At 42.8% G+C, this 16,338-nt stretch overlaps 1 protein-coding gene across 3 annotated transcripts in view; it reads left to right on the forward strand.

Annotated features, from left to right (window-relative positions):
- Positions 1-324: 324 nt before the first annotated feature.
- The window catches only part of tyro3 (TYRO3 protein tyrosine kinase), a 29,795-nt gene continuing 13,781 nt past the window's right edge, over positions 325-16,338 (forward strand). For 2 of the 3 annotated variants that reach the window (XM_085767826.1, XM_085767824.1), the window contains exons 1-7: positions 325-621; positions 3,628-3,814; positions 5,093-5,193; positions 6,258-6,428; positions 8,704-8,790; positions 8,927-9,042; positions 12,646-12,829. In XM_085767826.1, the coding sequence (XP_085623952.1) occupies positions 558-621; positions 3,628-3,814; positions 5,093-5,193; positions 6,258-6,428; positions 8,704-8,790; positions 8,927-9,042; positions 12,646-12,829 (910 nt within the window). In that variant the 5' untranslated portion in view covers positions 325-557. The remainder of the gene's footprint in view (positions 622-3,627; positions 3,815-5,092; positions 5,194-6,257; positions 6,429-8,703; positions 8,791-8,926; positions 9,043-12,645; positions 12,830-16,338) is intronic. The other variant, XM_085767827.1, reaches the window with a different exon arrangement.

Below are 16,338 nucleotides of genomic sequence, written 5' to 3' on the forward strand. Positions count from 1 at the left end.
TTTTTCATTATGTAAACTGTTTTTTGGTTTTTTATTAATTCAGTATTTTTCATTTTTCTATGTTAACTTGTCTTTCTTTTCTTGTTTTTCTTTCTTTTCTGTTTTTTATGTTGTGAATTTCTGTGTTGTCTTTTTTGGCTTCTACCTCTCCTGCACAATGTTTAATTTTACTATTTTCATTGTTTATGCAGGTTATATAATGTGCAAATAAAAAACTATAAAAAAAAAAAACTAAACTTGAAGTTCTTATTAGTTTTATTTTGAAGGTGCGGTGGCCCCACTTCCGGTGGGCTCGTGTTTGTTGGATAAACGGGAGAAGTTTCGGTAACGCGAGGAGGGCGAGTTGCTCCGGAGTTCAGCGGCACCGACTCGACTCGACTCTTCTGCCCGGTCTGAGAGCGTCTGTTTCCCGCTGCTGCTGCTGCATGAAGCCGCCGACTGGACCGACTGGAGCTCCGACATGACGGAGAAGAACTGACCGAACCGAGCCGAGCCGAGTGAAGCCGAGTCGAGCCGAGCCGAGCCGAACCGAGCGGCTTGATGCGGCGGATTAGAGGATGAAGCGGCTCCTCGGGGTCCTGGTGCTGCTGCTGCTGCGGAGCCTCGGGGGCTGCGGCGCCGGTGAGTGGGGACCAGGTTCGAGTCCGGGTGACAAACTTCGGTCCAAAGTTTCGTTAGTTGTCGGTAGAAACAGACCAGAGGAGAAACTTCTCTCCGACCTGCAGCTCCGTGTTGCGCCGCCTCTCGGGGGCTTCAGCCCGGGGCAACGACGCCTCCACCGGCCGCTTCAACCCGACACCACGGGGCCTGAAGCAGCTGAAGCAGCTTCTAGTCTAATGTTGTGTACCGTAGTTAGTGGGTAAACTGGTTTCTAGGTGGTAAACTGTTCAGACTTGTATCACATAGACGCTGCTTCTCTAACTGTTTTATATCAAGGACCCAAAACTGACACAAATTGGACAAAACACCAGAAATACACAAACTATCAATGTACGTTTAAATTAGGCGTAGCTACATTTTTGAAAGATTATAGAGAAATTTCTGGAAAAAAAGTGGTACAATTTCTCAAAAAAGTTGAAACATTTCTAGAAAAAAGTGGTAAGATTTCAAAAATACAAAACAAAAAAAAGTTTAAGATTTTTTAGAAAAAAGTGGTGAAATTTCTAAAAAGAAAAAAAAAAGTAGGCTAAAAAGTTTTTTTTTTAATTGAGAAAAAAAATTGGTAAGATTTTGCAAACTTTTTTTTTGAAAAAATGTTGTAAAATTTCTCAAAAAATTATAGAAAAATGTGGCAAAATTTCTCTCTCAAGAAAGGGGCAAACAATAATACAAAAAGGGGTAACATTTCTTGAAAAACATAATAAAAAGTTAAAAAGAAAAATCAAGAAGAAACTGGTAAAAATTCTAGGAAAAGTGGTAAAATTTCTAAAAGAAAAAAGTCAAACAATAATTTAAAAAGTTAGAAAATTCTAAAATGTCCAGAAAAAGTTGGGGGGGGGGGTGTTAGTGACTAGTGACATCAGTGATTGGACCTGGTTGTGATGCTATGACGTCATCTGTCCCTGTGATGCGTTCACAGGTTTAGTTGTTTATTTGTTTATCCCGGTAGATGCATTTGATCTGTTTATTAAAACTTTCTTTACTTGTTGCTGTAGTTATAAATATGTAAACTGTCTATAAACTGATCCATATTAGTTCTAGTTCTAGGAATCATAACGTGACTCTTCACCTTGAGTCAAGACAAGTTGGTTGTTTTAAACACATTTATTCCTGAATAGAGTTAGAAGACTCAGTCTTAATCAGTGTTTAATGTTAAATTTAACTTAACTCGTGTTTTTTATTTATTCATGGTGTTGTTCACTGTATTTGTATCATTGCATGTTTTATAGTGTTGAGTTTATTTCTTCTATTCTAAAGCCTGAGGGACAGAGAACTGAGTCTAGATGTCTTTATGCATCACGCTCTGCTGTTTCCTGTGGAGATGTTGGATATAATCGTATAGGGTCAGATGTTAAACAGGCTTCATGCTCAGCTCTACTACTTCCTGAACCTAAACCAGCTCCTTTACTTCCTGTCTCACACTGTTGGACAAACTGACTCATCCAGGTATGTCAGTAGCCACGACAACGGTCAGACTCAGACGCACCTGGTTTGTTAGAGAGGAGATAAAGGAGCTGGTTTAGGTTCAGGAAGTAGTGGAGCTGTACTTTACTTGAGTATTAGATTTCTTTGGTACTTATTACTCTTACTTGAATACATTTCCAAGACAAATATTAGTACTTTAACTGGAGTTAATTAGTAGTACGGCTGAAAAGTACTGGTTACTTTCAGGTCTTTTTCTAAAATCCTATTGGACACAAGCTGTGTTTGTCTGTGAAGGAAACCCTAACCCCTAAAAGCAGCACATCAGTGCAGCTGAGCAGCAAAGAGTTCATTCTCACTAACAAGAGTTAAAAGCTCCTTACATTCATTTACAAACTATTAGAGACTTTTAGAGGGAAATACAGAGACTGATGATGAAAAACTGTCCCTGAAGGCAACGCGCATCAGTGGTTTTACATGAATTTCCCTCTAAAACAACTCTGTGTGGTAACGTTGTGTTATTATCTCATAGCGTGGTGAATGTGCAGCTCACAACTTGTCCACCAGAGCGTTGTGGAGTTGTTGGATTGTGTATTTGATGAGTTTGATGATGAGGGAAACCAAGAAATCCCATAATGAGCCTCCGTAGTGTAGCTCTGAGCAGCTCACGGCTCTGCTCCGCCGTTCTAAAAACAGCTTGCACCGACAATTAAAGGTAACAAACCTACTGCTATGACTATAGGGGTTATGGTGATGGGCCAATTTGACTAAATGTTGTACTATCCCTTTAAAGTACATTTAAAAGCATGTACTTTTGGATACTTAAGTACCTTTAAAAGCAAGTACTTGACTGAGCTACGGAGTAAATTTTGACCAGTAGTATTTGCAGGGCCGTTGCTAGGAATTCTGGGCCCCCTTAAAGAATACTAAAGTGGACCCCTCCCCCTAACTTTTCCACTTTTTTTTCTTAGACTACGTATGTATTATCAGTTTTTATTTAACCTTCTTTGTTTTGATGCTAATGCAGCATTACACTGCAAAAACTCAAGTATCTTAGCAAGACGCTTATTTCTAGTCAAAATGTCATTTCTAGTGAAAACAAATCTCATTCTACTTAAAATAAGACTCATCATATTAAAAGCAGCTTGTTTTTAGACACTTTTTACTTCTTTCAAGCAGATTTTCACTTGAAATAAGTAGAAAAATCTGATAGTGGAGCAAGTTTTTCTTTCTTATTACAAACACACAAAACTTACTTTCACTGGCAGATTTTTCTACTTATTTCAAGTGAGAATTAGTTTGAAACAAGTGAAAATGATCTAAAAACAAGTTAATTTTTAGAGAGAGATTAGAAGAGATTAGTTTTGACTAGAAATGAGACATTTGGACAAGAAATAAGACAAATATTCTTGGAAAGATGTAGAGTTTTTACAGTGTACTATGAGTATTAGTCGGGGTCTTATGCTCCAGAGAGAAGTTTGGTGACAAACAGAGATGAGTAACAGCAGAAAGAGGAGTGTAATGTCCCCCCCCCCCCCCCCCCAGCAGGAGTGACGTTCACGAAGCACCCGTCCAACCTGACGGTCTCCCAGGGCAACGGGGCGCGGCTGGGATGTGCGGTGCGCGGCGTGACGGAGCCGGACATCGTGTGGCTGAAGGACGGAGAGAAGCTGTACAGCACCGACCAGATGTTCATCACGCTGGGCGAGACGCACTGGGAGACCTTCCACAGGTAACCACGGCAACCACAGGTAGAGGAGGGCGGGGCGGGGGTTACCACGGTAACCAGAGGGCCCGGCCCCACAGGTCTGGACTGTGTGTTTATGGGTTAAACAACGGATCAACAGTAAATACAGGCGACGTTCAGGCCGAGGTGACGCTTTAACTTACAGGCCGATAGTTATTACGTCATAATGTCAAGAAATAACCAACCTATTTATACTAATTTCACCCTTTTTTTGTCATTCATACCTCATTTATATGAAATAAAACCTATTCTTTGAGTTTCACAAAACAGAAAACGTGAATAATTTCAAATATAGTAAAGATCAAAGGAAAATGAATTGATGGATCATCAGACGCTGGCATATGACAAACTTCCATCAGAATTTTTTTTTTACCCTTTCATGTAAAAAAACAACAACTTTTTTTGATAATTTTTTACCACTTTTTTGTATAATTTAAAAAAAAAAAACTATGTCAATTTTTACCAGTTTTTTTCTAAAAATGTTTGTTTCATTTTTGGAGAAATTGTACCATTTCTTTCCAGAAATTTCTCTACAACTTTTCCAGAAATTCACTCCATTGGCTCTAATCTGAACGTACATCGACTAAAAAAGTCTCAAAACAATTGGTCGGTCAGTTTCAACGACTTGGTGGAGAAAAACTCCGACCTTTCCCAATAAACAGAAACTGAAGAGCATGTGTAATGTTTTACCTTTATGAACAACATGACGTTACTATGAAACTGAGCGTTATTTCTAGACATTATCACATAATTAATTGTTATTTCTTTACATTATCAGGTAATTAGGCTGCTAATTATGAATGAAAAGGTTACCAAAAATGTATTTTGGGGCCTCTATTAAAGGGATAGTTCACCCAAAGTTTAAATTTCCCTCATGATCTCCTCCCCCTCATGTGGACTAAGGGCTGGGAGAAGTTTCAGAGTCCTCCGTGGCTTCTCTGAGTTACAGCGGGGCATCCAAATACCTCCATGCTGCTCGTCTGTAATGTCCGTCTTGTATTGAAGCCCCGACATGAGAAACTGGTCCGAAAAAAAAAAAAAAAGTCTATATTTTAAGCTTGTTTGTAGCGGAAGCTCCCAGTGTCTCAGTTCACTGCTCTTCCTGTGTGACCGGTGGAACAGTTTCTCATGTTGGGGCTTCAATACAAGAGGGACATTACAGACGAGCAGCATGGAGGTATTTGGATGTTTTTTGGTGTGTGGTTCTGGTCTGGTTCTGGTCTGACCTGTGTGTTGTGGTGTGTTGTTGTGTTGTGGTTGCAGTGTGAAGTCGGTGCAGCAGCAGGATGCGGGCCAGTACTGGTGCGAGGTGGAGTTCCATGGTCTGACCTTCTCCTCTGAACACGCCTGGATCACCGTGGAGGGTGAGTGTCCCTGAACGCACCACAGCCAGTCAGGCAGTCAGTGCTGAGTGTTCCTACAGTCTGCTGTGACCCTGAACGCACCACAGCCAGCCAGCCAGTGCTGAGTGTTCCTACAGTCTGCTGTGTCCCTGAACGCACCACAGCCAGTCAGTCAGTGCTGAGTGTTCCTACAGTCTGCTGTGTCCCTGAACGCACCACAGGCAGTCAGTCAGTGCTGAGTGTTCCTAGATGCTGCGTTCCCAGGCAGCTCTATGGGCTCTATGCACAGCTCCACTACTTCCTGAATTTAAGGCAGGTCCTTCATTTCCTGTCTTACATTATTGGACAAACTGATTAAAAATAGAGAAAAATAACTTAGTTAAAGAAAATAAATAGGATACAATCCTATTTATTTTCTTTAACTAAGTTATTTTTCTCTGGAGCGGCCTGGCCGAATAATTTCCTTCGGGATGAATAAAGTTCTATCTAATCTAATCTAATCTAATCTGATTAATCCAGGTGTGTCTGACCATTGTGACGACTCAGACACACCTGGATTAATCAGTTGGTCCAATAATGGAAGACAGGAAATGAAGGAGCTGCCTTAAATTCAGGAAGTAGTGGAGCTGTGCATAGAGCCCATTGAGTGGAATACGTCAACGCGGCGGCCATCTTGGTCAGGGGGAAGCCGTGTCTACTTCCTGCACTAGAGGTCTATCAACCATTAACATCACCACAACTCACTGGATATTCAACCGGTTTTCAGGCTGTTTGGTTTATTATAAATGTCAGACAGATGTTTATGATACAACAACAACAACAAATTTATAATTTTTTATGTATTAAACATACACTTCCATACTCAGACACACACCCACATGCATAAATACAGTGAAACATGGGTGTTTCACTCCAGGGTCTGACTGGTCTGACTGCTGCTCAGACGTTTATATGTCTATGGTCAGAAACCCCTGACCAAGATGGCCGCCGTGTTGCTGTACGCTGAGAAGCAGAAGGCGGTGTACATCTAGTCAGTATATATCTATGAGTGTTCCTACAGTCTGCTGCCACCCCCCCCCCCCCAGGTGTCCCCCACTTCCTGCTGGAGCCCCAGGACGTGTCCACGCTGCCGCTCCGCCCCTTCAACCTCAGCTGCTCCGCCGTCGGCCCCCCCGAGCCCGTGGAGGTGCTGTGGTGGCTGGGGGGGGGGCAGGAGGGGGGGGCCACGGCCTCACCCTCCGTGCTGCAGGTCCAAGGTCAGAGCACACACACACACACACACACACACACTTCACTGCTCTACAGTGTGTTCACCATTTCTTGTGTTGTTCAAATTCTTGGTGGTTAATTAATTTCCTCCTCTACATCAGTTCTTCTCAGAGGTTTCTACATCAAGGACCTTAAACCGACACAAACTAGACCACGGACCCACTGGACAACATGTTGAAGCAAACACCAGAAATACACAAATATTTGTTCTGAGACTGAAGAACGTTCAAATGAGGGTCAATGGCCTGAAGTTTTAGTTTAGTTTATTAGTTTAATACGGGACAATGTGCAATTACATTCATCACTTAAAGCAGAAGTAAGCGATCCGGTGGTTTTGGCTAATGCTGCGTTCCAGGCAGGCTTTTGAAACCGTAAATTACAGCTTCAAGTCACGACTTACGACTTTGTAGCGTTTCAGGCAACCCACTCGTGTTTCTCCGACCTGTTTTACCTGTGAAAGTCACTATAACGGCCACTCGTAACTTCTGACCCGTGAACTCGTACCAGATCGAACTGGTACCACTTCACAGGTCGGAAAAACACCAGTTACGAGTTGCCTTGAACGCACCATAACTTCCTGTCAGCAGATGGAGTTAGCAGCCCCCGCCCTCGTCATGGATCTATTGGTCCTCGTCCCTACGTCACCACATTCAGGCGCATCCCTTGGCTGCACACACAGAGAGGACTGCCCCTTTATGCCGTTCTCTCTCCTCATTGGATAAAGGTTGTAGGATACAAGGAAAGTTTTCTCCTGGGCTCAGAGCAGAGCAGAGTGACTGACAGACCCGTGTTTCAGACCAAACACTCTATAGAAGTGATTGCTGTCGGAAGATACAACTATTTAAGACTTAGATTAACACAAACATTCACCTGACTTCTGCTTTAAAAGAAAAAATGAAAAGATGGTTGCACCAGATTTAGCTCCCAGCTAGTTTCCATCTGTAGTCCCTACACATAACATAAAAGTAATAAAATACACAGAATACAAGCTGCTATACAAAGGTGAGGCATCAACAGATACAGAATGATAATGGACAAAGTGCAAAGTGCTCATAGCAGCAAGATGTTGATTGTGGACACCTACAGTATCAGTACAGTAACTGTATGTGTGGTGGACAAAGTGCAAAGTGCTCATAGCAGCATGATTATTCATGGTATCGATAGCAATACATAAAGTAATAAAAGATAAACCATGAAAGTGGCAACAGATGTAAAACCAACGATGGTAGTTCTCAGTTACAAAGAATAAAAAATGACCAGCTATGGTGATGTGACAGATGTATCTATGGAGATGAAAACAGAGACAAGAAGTGCTAACGAAAAAGATTTGGAAGTTTTGGAAATATTATAGAGAAATTTCTGGAAATTTCTAGAACAAGTGGTAAAAATTCTGAAAAAAAAAAAAAAACTTTTAAAAAAAATGTAGAAAAAAGTAAAAAAAATTCCCGGGAAAAGTGGTAACATTTCTCAAAAACAATTCTAGAAAAGAGTGGTAAAATTTCTCAAAAAAAGGTTTTCAAGAAAAAGTGGTAAAAATTTCTTTACATTTTTTTTAAAGGGAAAAATAAATAATAAAAACAAAAAGTGGTAAAATTTTCTCAAAAAACTTTATAAATTCTAGAACAAAGTGATAAAATTTCAAGAAAAAGTTGGGGACCCCCGTAAACCCTCTGAAGGACCCGTGGGGGTCCCTGGACCCCACGTTGAGAACCAGTCTGGAGGTTTTAACCCTGTAACGACAGAGTAGTAACCATAGTAACCATCCATCGTCCTCTGGGGTCAAATGACTCCAACTGGTTTGATTGATAAAAAGCGTAACAACGTAACATTACCACACATCTTTGTGTTTAATCTTTTTATTCAACTTCACACCAACCTATTCATACTCATTTCACACTGTTTTTTTTTGTCATTCATACCTAATTTATATGAAATAAAACCTATTTTTTGAGTTTCACAAAACAGAAAACGTGAATAATTTCAAATGTAGTAAAGATAAAAGGAAAATGAATTGATGGATCATCAGACACTGGCATATGACAAACTTCAATCAGGACTTTTATTTTTACCCTTTCATTTAAAAAAAACGAAACTTTTTTTGATAATTTTTTACCACTTTTTCTTTAGAATTTTTTTTTTTTTTTTTAGAAATCTTTACCACGTTTTTGTAGAATTAAAAAAAAAAAAAAAATCTGTAAATTTTTACCTGTTTTTTCTAAAAATGTTTGAATGTTTTTGGGTGAAAAACCTTTCTGTGTGCAGGCGTGAACAGCAGCGTTAAGTTTTACTGCGAAGCGAAGAACGCCAGAGGGATCTCCGTGTCCCGAACCGGGACGGTCCACATCAAAGGTCAGTTCACGTCTGCTGAGCTCTGATTGGCCGGTGTCTCTGTGTGGTTTAGTGTTGCTGAGCTCTGATTGGCCGGTTTCTCTGTGTGGTTTAGTGTTGCTGAGCTCTGATTGGCCGGTGTCTCTGTGTGGTTTAGTGTTGCCCGCGGCGCCGGTCGGACTGCAGGTCCTGAGGATGGTGGACAACAACGCCACGTTGTCATGGAGACCGGGGTTCACGGGCCACTCTGAGCTGTCCACCTGCACCGTGGAGGTAACACACACACACACACACACACACAGACACACACAGACACACACACACACACACACACACAAGGTTATTAACGAAAACGAACAAAATGACGAAAACTAGAATTGAAAAAACATTTTTGTTAAAGGGATAGTTCAACATTGTCAAATTGTCCCATTGCCATAATCCCTATAGTCATAGCAGTAGGTTTGTTACCTTTAATTGTCGGTGCAAGCTGTTTTTAGAACGGCGGAGCAGAGCCGTGAGCTGCTCAGAGCTACGCTACGGAGGCTCATTATGGGATTTCTTGGTTTCCCTCATCAAACTCATCAAATACACAATCCAACAACTCCACAACGCTCTGGTGGACAAGTTGTGAGCTGCACATTCACCACGCTATGAGATAATAACACAACGTTACCACACAGAGTTGTTGTAGAGGGAAATACAGAGACTGTTGATGAAAAACTGTCCCTGAAGGCAACGTGCATCAGTGGTTTTACATGCGTTTCCCTCTAAAACAACTCTGTGTGGTAACGTTGTGTTATTATCTCATAGCGTGGTGAATGTGCAGCTCACAACTTGTCCACCAGAGCGTTGTGGAGTTGTTGGATTGTGTATTTGCTGTGTAGTTTGATGAGGGAAACCAAGAAATCCCATAATGAGCCTCCGTAGCGTAGCTCTGAGCAGCTCACGGCTCTGCTCCGCCGTTCTAAAACGAACCTACTGCTATAATAATAATAATAATAATAAATTTTATTTGTTGGCGCCTTTCAAGAACCCAAGGTCACCTTACATGTAAGAATGAGACAAAAACAAGAAACAAAAACAGGTATAAATACAATAGCACATACATGAATACAAAGAAAATACAGTGTGGCTAGAAACACAGATAAGGTGGATAAAATGGTTAGGGGACAGAGCGTTATAGGGAGTAGGATAATTTAAAAAGGTGTGTCTTGAGGTGGGATTTGAAGGTGTCGATGGAGTCCAGAGTGCGTATGTGTAGTGGGAGTGAATTCCAGAGTCTAGGTGCAGAACAGCTAAAAGCCCGAGCACCAAGTGTGGTAAGTGAGAAAGAGGGGGTGGAAAGCAGGGCGGCGGATGAGGAGCGGAGTGAACGGGGTGGGATATAAGGATGAAGCAAATTAGAGAGATATGGGGGGGCCTGGTTATGGAGAGCTTTGAATGTTAGCAGAAGGAGCTTGTAATGTATACGTTGATGAACAGGGAGCCAGTGAAGTTGCATGAGGACTGGTGTAATATGATCCGAGGACTTGGTACGGGTGATGATTCTGGCGGCGGTGTTCTGGATAGTTTGTAGGCGGTGGATGAGTTTCTGTGGTAGACCGGTGAGGAGGGAGTTGCAATAATCCAAGCGGGAAGTGACCAGGGCATTTACAAGGATTTCGGTGGAGTGCTGGGTGAGGGAGGGGCGGAGTCTGGAGATATTGCGGAGGTGGAAAAAGGCTGTGCGTGAGATGTTGTTGATATGGGATGTGTATGAGAGGGTACTGTCCAAAATAACACCGAGGCTTTTAACTGCGGTTGAAGTGGAGACCAGACAGCCGTCAATGAGAATACTGGGGGGGTGTGATTTGGAGAGTGATGATTTGGATCCGATGAGGAGAATTTCACTTTTATTGCCGTTGAGTTTTAACTTATTGTTTGACATCCAGTTTGTGATGGTTTGCAGGCAGTCGATAAGGGCAGTAGGTGGTGATATAGTGTCCGGTTTGGTGGTGATGTAAATTTGGGTGTCGTCAGCATAGCAGTGAAAGTGGATACCAAAGTGACGGAAGATATTGCCAAGAGGGAGGATATAGATGATGAAAAGTAGGGGGCCGAGGACAGAACCTTGCGGAACACCGTGGGGGAGTGGTGAGGGTGATGATCTGGAATTTACTCCTTGAATAAACTGAGAACGGTCAGACAGGTAGGAATGGAACCACTGAAGAGGAATACCAGAGACCCCAGTGCCGGCCAAACGCTCTAAGAGGATGGTGTGAGATATAGTGTCGAAGGCGGCACTGAGGTCTAAAAGTATGAGGATGGTGAGTAGGCCAGAATCCGCTGCTAAAAGAAGGTCGTTTGTAATTTGAATGAGAGCTGTTTCTGTGCTGTGATTGGGACGGAAACCAGACTGGAAAGGCTCAAAGGCTATGACTATAGGGATTATGGTGATGGGCCAGTTTGACTAAATGTTGAACTATCCCTTTAACTGAAATAAATAAAAACTATAATCAAATGAAAAAACGATAACTAACTGAAACTGTATTGTATTGTGTGTTTACAACAACTAAAACGTACTGAAGTTATAGATAAAATTCCCTTAGTTTTCGTCTTTGTGCATTAGCAGATAAAAGTCTTTAAATGTCCAAAACATTGGCTGTGTTCACTTGATGCTACTTTATGTTAAATACATTACAACATGCAGGTAGGCTACTGTCTATTGTTACTTTACTGCACTGCTATGTAAAAAAAACTGCAGTAACTGAACACTTTTGTTAAATGGTATCTTTTGAGTTTTATTACACGATAGAGAATGTGAAGTTCCGTCACGCCGTGGGACGTTGGGCGCCATCTTTGGAGGATCGCGGATGTAAACACTTGCTCGTCTCCCTAAAAAAAAGTTCCCCAAAGTGGCTTCAAAGTAATGATGGTGGGACAGTACTGCTGCCACAGTAGTATATGCAGTAACACCAACAACCAGATATTTCAGGCTGTCTGGATCAGTCAGTGGAGTAAATCTGGCTCTTGAATCCAGTCCCCACTCTCTGTTTACGTTTTTATTCCTCCAAAGATGGCGCCGACGTCCCACAACGCAAAGCGGCGTGAGGTCAGCTTCACATTCTCTGTACTTGCTCTGGTCTTTTTCAATCCTTCAACTAACAAATAACCCAAAGTATGAAAAAACTGAAACTACAACTAATAAAAACTAAACTAAAACTAAGCGTTTAGAAAAAAAATAAAAACTAACTAAAACTAGCAAACACGCTCTAAAAACTAATTAAAAGAGAAAAAGAAGTCAAAACTAAATAAAACTAAACTATAATTAAAAATCCAAGACTATTATAACCTTGCCTATTGTTACTTTACTGCACTGCTATGTCAAAAAACTGCAGTAACTAAACACATTAGTTAAATGGTATCTTTTGAGTTTTATTACACAATAGCCTACTTGCTCTGATCTTTTTGAATCCTTCAACTAACAAATAACACAAAGTATGAAAAAACTAGAACTAAAACTAAAACTAATAAAAACTAAACTGGAACTAGGCGTTTAGAAAAAAATTAACTAAAACTAGCAAACACACTCTAAAAACTAATTAAAACTAACTAAAACTAGCAAACACGCTCTAAAAACTAATTAAAACTAACTAAAACTAGCAAACACGCTCTAAAAACTAATTAAAACTACTAAAACTAGCAAACACGCTCTAAAAACTAATTAAAACTAACTAAAACTAGCAAACACGCTGTAAAAACTAATTAAAACTAACTAAAACTAGCAAACACGCTCTAAAAACTAATTAAAAGAGAAAAAGAAGTCAAAACTAAATAAAACTAAACTATAATTAAAGATCCCAGACCATTCTAACCTTGCCCCCCCCTCCCCTCCAGCTGTGCCGTCGGGCCGCGCGGCGCTGCACCGACCCCCCCCAGCAGGAGGCGCCGGTGCCTCCTCACCAGCTGGTGGTGACCGGTCTCAGTCGCCATGCCAACTACAGCGCCAGAGTGGCCTGCAGCAACGAGGTGGGGGCCTCGCCCTTCTCCCCCTGGATGCACTTCCACACGCCAGAGTCAGGTGAGACGCCACTTACCCACAATCCTCTGCTGCTGTCACCACGTTACCCACAATCCTCTGCTGCTGTCGCCACGTTACCCACAATCCTCTGCTGCTGTCACCACGTTTGTCAGAGCCCGATCCGTACCCGGAACACGATCCGTTCCAGGACACTTCTTGCTACTCCCCCCTTCTGTTAGTTTACGGCGACACCGCGGATATGGATGAAAACAGAGACGTTCTATGAGGAAAAACACAAGCACGTCGCAACGAATTCCCCTCTGTTCTATTTCTGATTAAATTAAATGTAATGTGACCGATCAGTTAATGTAAAACATTTATTTATTGATGTAAATGTGGTGATTTCTGCTCCTGAAGCTTCACTTTTCATTTACACAAACTAATCAATGAGACCATAAATTAATCTGCTCCTTTCTCCACCGGCATGACGACGTCTGGGTGACCGGTCGATCACAGGTTCGATCCCCTCAGCCGGCCGGCTGCTGCCTCTGAGATGAGCCGAGCAGCGAACAGCGAGCTAACGTTAGCTCCCGGTGGCTACTCCCAGCTAGCTCTGCTCTTCTCCCAAAACCGGAGCAAACTTCCAAACAGACGTCAGTTGGATAAACTGACCACAGATTAGGACTCTAAACTGTGACTTTCTCGCATGAAAAAATATTTAAAATTAATAAAGTGACGTTTTAACAACGCTACGGCGACTTTTAGCTGCTCTACTGCTAGGCTAGCAGTTAGCATAGCTTTGAAGCTAATGCCGTAAAACGGCGCATGCGCAGAAGCGCTGGAACGGATCGTGTTCCGGGTACGGATCGAGCACTGACAACGTTAAAGGGATAGTTCAACATTTTGGCAAATTGGCCCATTGCCATAATCGCTATAGTCATAGCAGTAGGTTCGTTACCTTTAATTGTAGGTGTAAGCTATTTTCAGTGCGGCGGAGCGCAGCAGCTGGCTGCTCAGAGCTACGCTATGGAGGCTAACGGAATTTCTTGGTTTCCCTCATTAAACTCATCAAATTCAACATCCCAAAACTCCACAGCGCTTTTGTAGACAAGTTGTGAGCTGCACAACCACCACGCTATGAGATAATGACGGAACGATACGAAACTGAGCCGTTTTCGAGGTAAATACAGGGTAAATACGGAGACTGCTTGCTGAAAAACTGTCCCTGAACGCAACGCGCATCAGCGGTTTTGTATGAATTTACCTCGAAAACGGCTCCGTTTCGTATTGTTCCGTCATTATCTCATAGCGTGGTGGTTGTGCAGGTCACAACTTGTCTACAAAAGCGCTGTGGAGTTTTGGGATTTTGTATTTGATGAGTTTAATGAGGGAAACCAAGAAATTCCGTTAGCCTCCATAGCGTAGCTCTGAGCAGCCAGCTGCTGCGCTCAGCTGTACTAAAAATAGCTTACACCTACAATTAAAGGTAACGAACCTACTGCTATGACTATAGCGATTATGGCAATGGGCCAATTTGCCAAAATGTTGAACTATCCCTTTAACCACTGTCACTACCGGATTTGCATCGCTGCCCGATTTGTGACAGCTACGTACGGTAACTCCACTTGGACAAACTTAGTTGAATTGACTTAGGATCACTGCCCTGTGTGGGTCGCCACAGACGCTTTATCTTTTTATTTATTTTTCGATATGTTATTAGTAATGTAAATTGAGGGTTGGTTGTGGTGGTTTGGATCTTGATGCTCAGAAAACAGGAACACAGGCGACTTTTAGTGTTTACTCTCGGCCTCATCACCATGACAACCACAAACAATCACAACTACCACAACACTCACTGAATAAACGAGTCTGCCGCGGCTGTCTTATGACGGACGTCCGCAGGTTTTTTGTTAATTTTTTTATCATTTTCACAGTACAGTATTTTAAATGTACAGAACTTTAAGCAGACTTCCGCTTGGACGCAAATCGGGCAGCGCCCTGATGAAGTTTGTCCAAGTGGAGTTGCCGTAGGCAGCTGTCCAAGATGGCGGCCGGTCTGCACATGCGCAGACCAGTATTTACACAAATCGGGTAGCGATGCAAATCGGGTAGTGACAACCCACAATCTGCCGCCACGTTACCCACAATTCTCTGCTGCTCTAGCCATGGGGGGGGGGGGGTTATGCTGCGTTCAAGACAACTCGGAAGTCGGAAAAAAACGAGCTCCGAGTTGTAAAAAATGAATTGAACGGCGTCGAACTCGGAAATTACAGGTCGGGAACTCGGGTATCACATCAGAGCTCCGACTTTCCGACTTGACGTCACGACAACATCAAAACATGGCGGCCCTCGTTTTAAACGGTTAGAATTTAAACATTTTAAGTTATTTGTTGAGGTTTTAATGCATATTTTAGTGTATTATTGCAGTAGCCTCTATGAAATACGTTTATATGAAGCTGTGATTGTTGTATGGTGTGAAATTGTGTTCCTCGTTTGTGACGAAAATAAGGTTTAACTGTTATCAAGGCTGTAACATTATATGTGCACTCATCTGCAGCGTCTCCTCTCCTCCAGAATAAACATCATTTACTGCTGCATTTTTTTATTTTTCCTATTCAGCGATGAGCCACAATACAACAAACGTCCTTCAGGTATCCATGGTTTTTTTCTCCCGAGTTCCTGCAGCGTGAACGCAATGATGTCGGAAGTCGGAAATTTCCAAGTTGGGAATTCTGACCTCCGAGTTGTTATGAACGCAGCATTAGATCTCCAAGACCTGAGTCCAGAATCTTGAGTCCAAGATCTGTCTAAGGGGCCTTGTCAGAATGAAGTTGGAGCTGAACGTCTCAGAGCTGCTGCGTGTGTCTGGTTGTACGTTGCTGCCATGTGGACTCTGACGTGTGGTCCAGACTGAACCGGTCCAGACTGAACCGGTCCAGACTGAACCGGTCCAGACTGAACCGGTCCAGACTGAACCGATCCAGACTGAACCGGTCCAGACTGAACTGGTCCAGACTGAACCGGTCCAGACTGAACCGGTCCAGACTGAACCGGTCCAGACTGAACTGGTCCAGACTGAACTGGTCCAGACTGAACCGGTCCAGACTGAACCGGTCCAGACTGAACTGGTCCAGACTGAACCGGTCCAGACTGAACCGGTCCAGACTGAACTGGTCCAGACTGAACTGGTCCAGACTGAACCGGTCCAGACTGAACCGGTCCAGACTGAACCGGTCCAGACTGAACTGGTCCAGACTGAACCGGTCCAGACTGAACCGGTCCAGACTGAACCGGTCCAGACTGAACCGGTCCAGACTGAACTGGTCCAGACTGAACCGGTCCAGACTGAACCGGTCCAGACTGAACTGATCCAGACTGAACTGGTCCCGGTCCTAACGGAGGACCAGGTCCTGGTGCAGTCCTGTCTGCTGGTCTGAGTCTGGAGCTGAGCTCAGCTGCTCACTGTGTGTGTCTGTGTTTGTTTGTGTATCTCTCTTTCTGTGTGTCTGTGTGTTTTTGTGTGTCTGTGTTTGTTTGTGTGTGCGTCTGTGTGTATCTCTCTCTGTCTC

The sequence above is a fragment of the Trachurus japonicus genome, chromosome 22 (genome assembly GCF_045865225.1).
Source record: "Trachurus japonicus isolate A0001 chromosome 22, Traja_1.0".
NCBI lineage: Eukaryota > Metazoa > Chordata > Actinopteri > Carangiformes > Carangidae > Trachurus > Trachurus japonicus.